This window comes from Lytechinus pictus, chromosome 2, assembly GCF_037042905.1.
Source record: "Lytechinus pictus isolate F3 Inbred chromosome 2, Lp3.0, whole genome shotgun sequence".
Lineage (NCBI taxonomy): Eukaryota > Metazoa > Echinodermata > Echinoidea > Temnopleuroida > Toxopneustidae > Lytechinus > Lytechinus pictus.
In genome coordinates, this window is record NC_087246.1 from 6,223,780 (window position 1) to 6,237,645 (window position 13,866).

The 13,866-nt window shown below is 33.6% G+C and overlaps 1 protein-coding gene across 5 annotated transcripts in view; it reads right to left on the minus strand.

The window, feature by feature from the left end:
* LOC129254933 (nitric oxide synthase 1-like) overlaps positions 1-13,866 on the minus strand; it is a 63,537-nt gene that overhangs the window by 28,475 nt on the left and 21,196 nt on the right. For all 5 annotated transcript variants that reach the window (XM_064108096.1, XM_064108094.1, XM_064108095.1 and 2 more), the window contains exons 6-8: positions 7,749-7,890; positions 6,968-7,107; positions 4,853-5,027 (exon numbers count right to left, since the gene is read on the minus strand). In XM_064108096.1, coding sequence (XP_063964166.1) covers positions 4,853-5,027; positions 6,968-7,107; positions 7,749-7,890 — 457 coding nt within the window. The remainder of the gene's footprint in view (positions 1-4,852; positions 5,028-6,967; positions 7,108-7,748; positions 7,891-13,866) is intronic.

Below are 13,866 nucleotides of genomic sequence, written 5' to 3' on the forward strand. Positions count from 1 at the left end.
GGCATTCAATGAAGCTTTTGCTCTTGGAGAACTTTCTGCATCACAAAAACAAGCAATTATTATTTTATTAGCTAAAGAAGGGAAAGACCCACATTACGTAAAGAATTATAGACCCATTTCGTTATTGAATACAGATTATTAGATCATATCCAAAGTTTTAGCAAAACGAATTAAAGAGGTTTTGGAAAGCGTTGTATTAGCAGATCAAATAGGATTTATTAAAAACAGGAATATAGGAGAAGCTATCAGATTAATTGATGATATGCTTTTTCATACATTATGTAATAATATCCCTGGGTATATGATAGCAATTAATTTAGAAAAAGCCTTTGATTCGATATCCCACAAATTTTTACATCAAACATTAGGTTCATTCGGTTTTGGCCAGCAATTTCGCAAATGGGTCAAAATATTGTATACAAATAGCCAAAGTTGTATTTTTGGGAGGTAGAACAACACTTTTTATCTTTTGTTCTCTCTTATCATTCATACATCTTGTTAATATTTCATTTTGTAAGTGCTGAAACGCATTAGTATTAATTTCTAGTATCTTTGAAGTTTGATGTATAATTTGTATAATTATATTTGTTATGGATTTATTGTATAATTTATAATCATGTTTCAAATAGTTTGTACAACTTGCTTATGGAATGTGAATGTTTATTTTGATTTGAGAGAATACAATAAAATACCTATAAAAAAAAAAGGGTAAACAGGTGAGAAAAAAATTCGGGCTCAAGATTTTATAGAAATAACAACTGACCAGGGGAATATTACAGAACAAATATGAAAAAAAAAATAAAACTAAACCAAACGAATTCAAAACAAATAGATTTTCTAAATTTAAATTCAGGATATACACTACTGGACCTGTTAGAATAGTTTCATTTTTTTTTATAAAAGAACAGGCCCTTTACTTTGTAACTATTTTAAAAGGTCCAATAGTGTGTGTCCTTATGGAAAATCAATGATCTTATTTTCATCCTTCTCCATTCTTATTATCCCGAATATCTCTCTCATTCCTAGGAAGTGTGACAGGTCTTTTTATTGGTCACCTTTTTATATAAGCCTTCAAAAATTCCATGGATATGATTTAAAATCAAAGTTACGACCTCTAGTTCAGCATATTAATAATTACGAAGACTTCGTTATAGCATTTACTAAATGTGGACCAATGCGTCATTCGGACAGAATTCCTTGATCCAACATTCTTAAATTTTAGTCATGACTTGCTGATTTCTATGATAACACAACACATCGCGGTTCACCAAAGTAAAACAAAGTGTATACTCAAAGTGTAAATACGAAATAGCATGGTTGCTAGGTTTTATGTCACTTTTATACAGATTTAAGCGGGAGTGATATAGGATTATAACCTTATCATTCTCTTTACGCCTTCTTCTCCTTTAAAGGTGATGAAACTTCGCAATTAAAAACACCATACATGGATTTCAGTTTGAAAAGCTTTAACAGTGTGAGGGGAAAAGCAATCTGGGACAAACCGAGTGATCTTGAAGAATGTAAACAAACACATCAATATTTTTACTATATAATAGAACATGTCAAGGCTCGTGTCTCCGACAACTTTATTTTTATGTTCTTTGAATATTAGACTAGTAATCAATTCGTTTATTTTCTAAACTGTGGTAGAAAATTAAGATAAGTGTTGATCGAATTTGTGATCATTAAAGCGTTGAGGTTAGTACCCACAGAAAAATCACAACACAAACACAAAACAAGACATATTTAAGAGAGAGAAAAAAATTTATTGAGATACAGCTATAACTTTCCCAGGGTGTGGCTTATTTTGATAATACAGACAAAAACTATATCTTAATTTCTAAACATCCGGTGACCTAAATATCAGGTTTTGTTTAAGGTCAGGTGGGTAGCATAATAAGCAAATAAATAACATCATATTTCTCAATCATCCATGTCGGTTAGATATGGGTTATGAGTATTATATTGATTCCCAGCATTTAAAATAAACACTCTCCCATCGGTCGATTGCTTGCTTGCTAGCCACAAACAACATCGTATACTTTTCAAAAATGTAATTCTACCAGAAAAGAATTAATTATTCGAAATAATGATAATGCAAAATCATTTGTTGAAATCATATATCAAATTATTTTGTTCTTGTTTATAGGTGTGTTTACATAAAAAACCTATGGGAGCATTAAGGTCACACGTCAATCAACTGTTTTCCTCAAGCTATCTATGAAGAGACAGCTTGTGAAAATAAATATCAGTGACCCCTGGGTCTACAATACCAATACTTCGTGTCTTTGATCGAAATGCATATGAACCGAATCGTGAATTAAAAAAAAGAAAAGTGTCTCCATAAATACTTTACAATTATTTATTCGGTCATCAATAGTATACATAGATAATAAGTGTATTGTGTCCGGTAACGACAACATAAAGAACAACTAAGTATGATGATGACGATAATGATTCCAGTTCAGAAAACATGGTATGCAAAATTAGGAAGCCCATTGAGTGACAGACAATTTCTTGTCTTTTTATCCCATAATATCACATATTTCAATTTTCCTCCATTAATGCATAACCTGGTTTCATTTATCAGGAATAAAAAGTATTAAGTCATCATTATTTTAGTTTATTTAGGCGCAATGTAAAACTTGATGTTTTTTTTTCCTTTGACAGCAAAAATTTGCTTCCAATTATATTAAAAAATCGAATAAGATTAAATAGTCTGTAGACTTTTGATTACGTGTTCATTGACAACTTCACAACATAGCAAACCTATACCCAATATTCTAATGTGTCTTCCTTTTACTTGCACGTAAACCAATTAAGCCACACAATGTTGGTCAAAGTAAAAGCCTTGCTACCTATCTTGTTTTATGACTTATTATCAATTAATCCATTTGCCTACATCATGTAGCTGTTGAGTATATCTTGACCATGGTCAGTGTAAATACTGTGTACCTTATCTCTTGAAAGAAGAGCCGTAATGTTTGCTCATTTAATCTTCTTACAAACTGTAAGGACGATGAGTAAGATGATGTCTGGTCCTGGATGCACCCAACACCCCCCTACACACACACACACACACCCTCACACACACACACCTCATCACCCAAACACTACGCCTATGACCACACCTGCGAAACTATCCGGGTTTTCCCCTGATAAGTTCTACTGAAATGGAAAGTGCATGGCGAAGGCCATGAATCAAGTCATGAACATGCTATATTGTACCTATGGTTTTTTGGTCATTACAATACAAAATAAAAACACAATTTTTAATGAAACAAAACCGGAAAATCACTTGTCATTTTCGCGGTTTATTATATTATTTGCACCTTTACGGATGTGTGAACATTTCCTATGAGATTGTGCGGTAAATGCGTATCATTGGACTATACTGTCAGTTGTCTTTCACGATTATTGATATTAGTCACCATACTTTCATGTAAATGAACATTAAGAAAAGAATTTCCATGCACACAACACATTTTAAAGAAGGTAGCCTTGATTTTTTTTTAATCAAATAAAACCTGCGTGTATGGTGACCCTATTACTTAGAATTGGAAATTAAAATTATCCATTTCTATTCCTATGGCATACTTCATATTTGTATCGATACATTGTACAAGCCATTTGGACAAGGCTATAATGACCTTTCTCAATTTGTATGAAAGTCTGATGATAACCATTGAAAAAAAAGCATTTTAAAATAAAAATCACAAAATCAAGTAAGGAATGTCCCAATTTTCAAATATGAAGCATCCTATACATGCATTCTTTCCCGCAGATATCAGTATCTTCACACCTCATTATTAAGTCAATTCGTGACGCTTTTTAGTATGTAAACATAGGGAGGTGTTAAAACTTAGAATTTAAGGTAATTAAATTGGTAGAATTCTAAAGTAATTCCACATGAATTCAAGGCGAGTAGCTATGTGAAGGCGTTAGCAAATTTGTCCCTATAATACAAATGACTTCTTAACTGATTATAGTTCAAAGAATCTGTCTAAAGACATTTTATTGATAATAATTAAAGACTGATCAATGCTGACGAAAGAAATTTCCCTGATTAAACGTCTGCATTATTCTCTGTTGGCTCAGCTGGTCGGTGCTGCCATAAGTGAATTGGAAGATCATGGGATCAAATCCCTGCAGTCAGCAGACCCATCAAGGGGACATTGTAGGGGGGTAACACGCGTCTACGTTGTTTCCAATAGTAATTTTATTTATTTAAATCAGATATGAACAATCAGCCATCTCAAGTCCTGAACTACTTAAATCTGGTCAGGTTTCTTACCCATAATGCAACATTCTCAGAAGTGTAGTCTTGTAATTCAGGTCCATTGGAATAAAAACACACTGAGTCACTACTCAATACATTTATACTGCAATATTTACGTTACTATATGTAGGTAAACAATTAATTTTCCTCTCTATACAATTTAGCACCTCTGTACAAGTAAAATTGTAGGCTAATTCATTCTCCGTATTATTATCACAAGGCACATTTTAAGACCAGCTATGTATAACACATAGTGAATGAGAGACCATAAACAGTTCGCTCCCCCTTTAATGAGTAAAATAAAGTGCAATGTTAAATAAAAGAAAAATTGCTCAAAATGCCACAGTTTCATGCTGGAAATCGAACATCGAACTCGCATGATATCACGAAGGCGCCTAAAACCATTCTACCAGGTACTTCTATCGTGGAATAATGTTCATTTTTTCATTGATTCACTGCGTATGTTTCAATTCTACAAAATAGTTACGTGGTCATGCTTTATTATATCATCAAAATATATTATTCTCTATATAGCTATTTTTACATTGAAAAGATGAATAATCTGGTACATACCTCAATAAGATTGAGCCTGTTGGTATCGCAGATATCTCTGGCTCCGATTTCTGTGACCATATACCAACCATTAAACGGACACGCAGTGAACTCTAAACCACCCAGGTCAAGCATCAGACTAGACACGGCTGGCAAAGCATACCATTTCAAACCAAGGTCTTTGAACCATGGGAACCTAAATATAGTAATTAATAACAATTATGATGAATAAATAAAGGATGACAATATAACAGTAGTGTTATTAAAATAATTGATGAAAAAAGCAGTAAAAATTAACAAGAATACAGTAAAAAAAAAAATAGCACGTTGTTTAAACCTGTCACTCTAACAACAAGTTGTTTAAACTTTCTTGTAATGATTGTTAAATTTTTTAAAAACTTGTTTAAAAAGTTTAAAACAGTTGTTTAAAAGGTTTAAATATTAGTTGTTAGAGTGACGGGTTTAAAAAACGTGCTTAAAATTCTAAACAGCGTTTTTACATTGAAGGTAATACTTCTGGGACGATTAACTTTTGACCAATCAAACAGCAAGGTCCTTGTACCGCATCCTTTGCGATGATAATCACAAAGTTATATATTCTCAGAACAATTCATGATCGATATACTATGAAAATATCCATGACTATGCCTTAGCGTTTGAGGTTGATTGTGCGTAAAAATCCATCATTGTACTTATCATCCCGAGCAAAGTTAATTAGATTTAATAAAACAAACCAAAATGTTAATGTGGTCCAATAAATATGCCAAAATAATATCATCGCTATAATTTATATAAAAATGAAAGTGATCAACATTATAATCCCAACAAATCATAATTATGTTGGCGGGTTTCTTTTTTAAATGTTCGTAATGTTCATATTAAACGAAAACAGAAATCGATTTGGTAGAATGGACAAAAAATGTATTTCTGAACAGAAAATAAAAAATCGCTTTAGTGGACCCACCTCATTTCCATATACACTATTTTATAATGCTTTTCTTCAAAATGTCAATCCAATGATTTGTATGTGATTTATATTTCATTACTTTGTATTGTGTTTGAATAAAAATAATAAATGAAGAATTGAATTTGAGGCGAGCAGTGTTAGACTTGCCTGGCTTACATTGTTGTATCTTTATTGAAACAAAGAAGTCTTATTGAACAAGGAATTGAAAGGAAAAGTCACAATAACTTTTAATCATACGGGTGTGACAACTCACCGTGACAAAAACATAATGACGTCCAAGAAAAACATGTAGATATATAAGATGTACCTTACTTGCTTCGGTGTGGATCACACAAGATTGACTTTTAAAAACAAAGACCCTTTTTCATAAACAAACTAATATCTTGTGCGGTAATATATCCCCGGTGACAGATAAATCACATATAATTTGTTATCTTCGATTGATGGTTTGCAGTGACTACTAGAAAGTTTGTTGGATAATGAATATCGTATATTCACGATGAATACAAAACCGAGAGGTGAAACGAAATGAACCCATAACAAATAATATAGAATTTGTTTAGGATTGGGTGATCTTCATGATCTTGAACTGTGAAATCAATCCAAACTTTGGACGCTTGTTAATCACACAGCGGTCTTCTCAGCTCATGCCAACGTATCAACAACAAAAAAGAAGACCCGTGCCAATGACTTCGAGCAGGGGGGGGGGGGGGCACACACATATTGTATACCATCTATCCCTCTCCTACTATTTGAAATCACATTTGTTCAAGATTCGATAACGAGTGATTGAGGTCTTTTCCTTGATAATATTAAATATGATGTATACATATACTACATACGTGAAAATGGTAAAATCATTTAAAATGGTTATGAAAAGAACTAAGAAGTATAGGCTTTGTTCTCTATTTCTCACTCCATTTGGGTGTCATTCTCTGACTCTCTTTCCCCCTCTATCTGTCTTTCCATCTTTCTCCCCCCCCCCCTTCTCTCTCTCTCTCTCTCTCTCGTTCCCCTCCCCTTCTGTATCACCTGTCTCTAGCAGCCTAAGGGTACAGTCACATCAAGAAACCGATTCAAAACCGACCGATAGTATTCCTTGAAAACCTAATAGTTTGGATCATTCTGTGTTCGATTTCGTATAAGTCAATCGACTTCTTTCTACTTACTTTGGATGTTCAAGGGGGACTTCAAGTATGAGACTGGGTGGGATGTCATACATCTCAGGGTCTTCGCCATTGGCTTGGAGAACAAGAGGAAGAGCATCAAAACGACCACCGCTTCCCTTCCATCCAAGCTTCTGACATACCTACAGGATAACACACATTACGGAGTATTATAGAGAAGAAGCCAATATTGATGTTAGAAGTTAGACTTTCGGTAAACTTTATTTCCAAATCAATTCAAAGTATTCGATAAAAACATGTAATCACAAGTAAATAGAAATGTACAATAATAGGTTAAAAAAGACAGCAGAAAACAAACGTACAATTTAACACAAAAAATGCAGCGTATTTGATTGATTATGGAAAATGGTGTATGATAAAGCCAAGGTATGGCTTGTATAAAAGTTGAAGACCGAAATGAATGCATAAAGTAGGTAGTAAATTGGACAAAAGTGATTATTACAATTTCATTATTGTAAGAAAACTTGAAAGGTTATAGTAATAACGACTATATAATCGAACAATCGTGACTATAAAAAAAGAGTATAAAAACCAATCGAGTGGCAAACGTGTAGTTTGGTGGAAGGGTAGAGTGGTGATGGTGGTGGAATAAACATGATAAAGAATATAAGATAAGGAACTGGGAAGGGGGTGAAAGGAAGAATAGGGCGAAACAGTAATTCTCTACTAGTTTTCTTGACAGCAGAAGTGGCTGAGCTCGCAGGGCCGGGGTGCGGGGTACGGGTTGAAATGTGGGTGACTTCATGAAAGCTATGATGCTTACCTCAGTGAATTCCACACCAGCTGGATCCCCGATGATCGTACCGTCAGGTTGCTTGTAACCAGCGTAACCAAGTAGCTGTCTGTTCCAAACTCGAAAATCTTTATCCTTCTCCCCTCGCTGAGGGAAGATTGTGATTGCAGATCTGAAATGAGGCAAAGGAATGATAAAAAAAGAATATGAAAATAAACAAATATCCAAATGCTTTTGAAAAGGGTTGTCTATTTTATATACCATATTTCTCAATTTTGGATTATTCTTCAAGGGGTATACTCGCTAAATCAGTTAATGGTAGCAGACAAACGATTCATGAAATGAACTTCTCATTAAGTGTGATAAACGAAGATATAAACAATACTTGTGTATACTTAATTAAGTAAAATAGATCACTTAAGCAGCATTGTACAGTATACCTTACAAGAAATACTTAAATTACATCCCGAAAAGGCAATAAAATCAATTCAAAGAAACAGATAAAAACAGCTATTAATCTACTACTTTGATTTTCATTGAATTTCCTTAACCATGTTAACTAATCGCGGGTTGGAACCTTCTTGTTCTACATGAGGACCTCGTCCCCTCGTGATCAGCTCGTCAGCTTGACCCCCCTACACTAAATATTGAAGTAAAAATGCTCCATGTGGGTAATTATGTGTCCAACCAACATTGGGTATTTTTTATTTATCTAGTGTTATGAAAATTTTGCCCATTTTAAAGTGACTGCTGCTTATTTTTTTACCTTACTTGACAATATGGTTCTCGCATCGGGTAAACATGGTAAAATACTGCCCCAAATTGTTTGGACACATAATTACCCTCGTGCTGGTTAAAATTTTACCAAATATTGTACAGTGTAACAAACTTTTGGACATTTTAATCACCCCATATGAGGAACATCATTTCAATAAAATATTTCTTTACATGAAAAAAATAAATTGTTTTATTTTCGACCGGCACCAGCATTTTTGTTGGCCAGTTTTGCTCAAAACTCGACCGGGAGGCTTTCTCTTGTAGTAATTTGCACTTTCCTTTGGGTACAAAAAAAAGTTTCTTATTTATCGACTTTCCACTATAATTTCCAAACCGAATTTATAGAAGTGAATATGGTGAATATACCAAATGAACAAAATAAAATCACATAGAATACATTTTTTGTCAAAAAACTTTTCAAGTAATAAATCTACAATGACCGATGAGCGATCACGTCATGCTCTGATTATGTTCGTGATGACTTTTCTTTCCCTAAATGCATTTTCTTTCAATATTTCCTGGGATAGCTCTGGCGGCAGAATGCCATGGACAATTCGATTTAAAAAAATGTTTCATGAGAAAATCAAATGGCAAACTACTTTCAAATTGAAATCCTTGTAAATCTTTTCTCGAAGATCTTTATTAGACTAATATTATCCTCAATATTCATCATGCAAGTCAACTAACCACGCAAGATTGTATTCATCCTCTCAAAGTCAAAGGTAAGTTGATACAAGGGCACCAATTCACCAGGATTAATAAATGTTTGAGCTATGTAACAAGCAAATGTCTCCATTATAGTTCAACCTTAATTCCATTTCTCTTAACGTTTAGATAAGACGATTATTCGATTACCTTTAAGCAATAAAACAGTACTGCTGCTAATTATATACAGTGAGATATTTGGCCCTTTTAACAGTAAATAATGATTAGTTTCGATATCAGGCCAAAATAAACTAAGCTCATATGGAACAAATGATGCAAAATAATTGATAACCTGATTGCAACCAATCTAGCTATACATCAAACGAGTGAATAGTTAATATCAGTTAATGTAACCTCCATAATTAATCGACGTGAAAATAAATAAAAGTATTTGATACACACTTGATAAAATTAATGCAGATATATGCAGGTTTTCGTTGAGAAAACATCTTGGGGAATCGACATAAATTAATTGAAAGGAGGAGAGGTGGATATGTAATCACTAAATCCCCCTTTTTCATATGTCCTGCTGCATATGTCTAAAACCGTGAGTTGAAGAGTCATTGTCATTCGTGAATGGAGTTCTATAGAACATATAGCTCCAAACCCAAGTTCTTAAAGGTTAAGTTCACCCCAGCAAAATGTTGATTTGAATAAATATAAAAAAATCAAACTAGCATAAAACTGAAAATTTCATTGAAATCGGATGTAAAATAAGAAAGTTATAGCATTTTAAAGTTTCGCTTATTTTTCACAAAACAGTGACAAATGAGTCAGTCGATGATGTCCATCACTCACTATTTATTTTGTTTTTTATTGTTTGAATTATACAATATTTCATTTTTTACAGATTTGACCATAGGGACCGACTTGACTGAATCATATAGTATTAAACAATGCTAATTCTACATGTTCAGAGAGGAATGAATCACTGTTTCACTTGACAATGGGGAGAAAATTAGAATATTTCATATAATAAAATACAAAAGAAATAGTGAGTGGATGATGTCATCAGTCTCCTCATTTGCATACCAACCAGGATATGCATAGAACTGTTTTGTGAAATAGCAAAGCTTTAAAATGCCATAACTTTCTTATTTTACATCCGATTTTGATGAAATTTTCAGTGTTATGCTTGTTGGATTTTTCTGTTTTTATTCAAATCAATTTTTTGTTGGGGTGGAGTTGTCCTTTAAAGGAAAGTGATATTACCACACTGGGGACTACAGGTGTGTTTCTTAGCTTAGGTGATGATAAGTACAGACATTCGGGACAGCTTAAAGTAAATGAGGCGTGAAAATGGATGCGGGAGTGAGCAACTTCTGGGCTTGAAATGAAAGTCTGTCCTCCCCAAGCCAGACTAATATTAGGCCCTACATTTTTTTTACAGCAGCGCCAAATGGATCGATACTAGACCGCCTCCTGGTAAAAATATGCATCGGACAAGGTATATACTCCATACATACACGTATTGGGCAGCTATCGATCTTGTCAAGGTATTGGGCGACTGGTACAAGACTAAACAAAGGTCCAACCAAACTGATCTAATAATCTAGTCTAGCAAGAAGTCCAATACAGATTAAGCAACACAAGATTTATTGATTATTGATTTATCGAATAACTTTGACAGGACGGGTCTATAATAATAGGCTGCGAATGCTCAATTAAGTGATCAATCCAATTTGCTTTGTTGTGAAGTCATATATAGTATATAGGAAACGTCTTTTCAATGTCGATCAATATAAAGAATCCAAACAAATTCATTTGTCAACATTTGGTGATCAGCCTATGGTGTGACCGGGTCGTATCATGGCATGGCTGATTCCTTCAAGCATATGGATTTTCAGAGTTTAATGGAAATCTTCCGCATTTCATATGAACAAAACTTGAGACGATGACTTTATTGGGGATATTCCTTTTTTTAACAGGTGTATATAGTGCCGATGTTTTCGGGTCACAATGTTCGAACGAAACAAGCAGAGTTAGCTAAGAGGGTATTATTGTCACATTGAACTCTACGAGACTTTATTACAATATTTGTGCAGAACGAACGGCGGAAAATCAAACGAACAAAATACATGAATGAACGAATTATGAATGAAAATTCACTTTTAGATAAGTTATTAGACTCATTTAAATTATTTGAAATTAAAATATGACCAGTTAAAGCAAATATTAATTAATTCAGTTTCACCGTTTTCAATGCTTTTCGAAAGATTGAGTTTGAAACCTTATGTTTGTTTGTATAATGTTTTCTTTTTAATGTTTGCAATTTTTCATCTCTCGACATATTATTAATACATTCCGAGAAGGATGTGATATGTCTTCTCCACATCACTGAGGATATAGGTCGAAATATTATGTTTTCATGTTCAACAATCATGACATTACAACGGTTACACGGTCACGTAGATGCAGCTTAACAATGTCATAAAAATACCACTTGGTCTCATCATACGATCACATTTTATACTTCTGAACAAAATATCGTGAATGCGAATGTTGTATACCTCTCAATCATTTCACTCTTAAATGTGATAATTGTCCATTTTCGTTTATTTGACAAGAGCGCTGATTGATACGGAATATCTTCACTTTTCAAGATTTTTCTCTCTTTTCAAAGAAATGACGATGTGTAACGTATTGCCGATCTACTTTACAAGCACTAACCCTGATCCTCCGAATTAAGGGCTAAAAAAAATCAGCCCTTTTATTATTACGTAATTTGATTCGATTTGAATTCATTTTTCTACTCTTGTTTTCTTTTACAATTCAGAATAAAACATATATGATAAGCAAATAAAGTTGAAAAAAAAGGTGAACATGTCTATATAGAAAATAACAAAGTATTCAATGACTAAGTACAATAAGTCAGACAAAGCAAAAGTGGTGGAACTTAAATAAAAAACAAGGCTTGTATTTCTCAGGTCTCTCAAAAGTACAAGTAGTATAATGACAATGCAATTTCTTTCATGAAATAAATAGCAGAATTAGCCAAACACTGTCAAGAGTGACTACATAATTAGAAAAGTACAATATGACAAATAGAATATGATAGGTAACGGATAAGAAATACAAAAGACACACGCAGCGATTGAAATAATATTAAAAATTATATTATTGTATAAATAACAATGGACATGGATAAGAATGAAAAAGCTGATGTAAAAGAGTAAATGAAAGAGAGAGGGGGAGGGAGAGAGACATTAGAGAGAAAAGGGGTATATGCAAGTCGATCAATTTTCTTTTAAGCTATAGCTATGTAATTTTTGGGGTACCTTTAAGCTGTCATCTAATGAATTCCAGAATTTAGAGCCAGTAAACGTAAAAAAATCTGATATGCAAAAACTGATCTTGTCAATGAAATTTGTAAAATATTTATTTGTTCCATGTTTGCAGTTCCGAAGAGAACATTTGGGTCTGGGTCAGATATATATTTATGTTTGAGTCGTCTGCAAACAAAATGAAAGGAAATAAACGAGAACAATGTTGATTATATAAATTAAGAAGATTAAAGGTCCCAGTAAACTTCCCTGCGGAACTCCACAATCAAGGCTTTTCTTAGGTTTTACTTTGTTACCATTAAGAGAAACGGTTTTTTTTATCCTATCACTCCAAGGCCTTACGTAAAATATGCTCATGACTACGATAGATTTCATCCGAGTACATGATCATCTCATCAATGCTAATGACCGCTATTTTAATATCGCTAATCTCCGAAGAGCGGAGGATCAAAACAGAGAAAGATACATTAAAGAAAACAAAAATTCAATTTCATTCTTTAAAAATGACGTTCGGTTATGTAAGGAGGAAATTCTGATATCGGAGAATCCAGGAAATAATCAAGATTTATGAGACAATTTGCATGTTTATTATGACAGATTCCCTCTAGTGAATTATTAGCAATACACATTTACTGCACCCGTTCCTATAGGACCCCAATCGCTACCTTATTGATCCTACCACCATGATTAAACCTAGAACCTCTCCCTTTCTGTAAATTTAACAAATTCATGTACGCAATTACACAAATAATTAATTATTAGGAAATCACTCAACTAATCATTCAGATTGGCACATAAACTTAATTCTTGTTAAATCTCGCTTTGATCGATCAGTATTCGGGTTGGTGATATAGGTTTTCATTAGATAGGTTTGTTCGATCCTGGTTGAGATCTATGCTTTCGTCTGCATGGTCTGGTTTGGTGCAGACCCTACTCCATGTCCATGGCTCAACTAACCATGGGCCGTTTTATAACGTTGTTCGTAAGTTAAGAGTGATTTTACGAACTACTGGTGATCCTTTCTTGTGGTAAATGATTATGATATTCACTATTAAATGTCCATTGGGGATTATTTAGCGCGTAAGAAAGGTTCACCGGTCGTTCTTAACTTGCAAACAGCTTTATGAAACACCCACTAGATCGAAAGCAGGTCCAGTATAGTCAGCAAACCGTACCTGATGCATCTATTCTGAACAATAGAAGGCTAGTTTTTATCGATCCCTTTGGCACGGCTTGGAAAAGGGGGATTTTACTTGTCTGACTTGGGTTAGGCAAGACCAAGATATTTTTTAAAGTAACATTACGATTCCTTGGTACCTTTTTTCTTTGACTTGTTTGTAAAATGTGTTATCTGCGCTATTTGTTTCGGAACAGAATGGCAA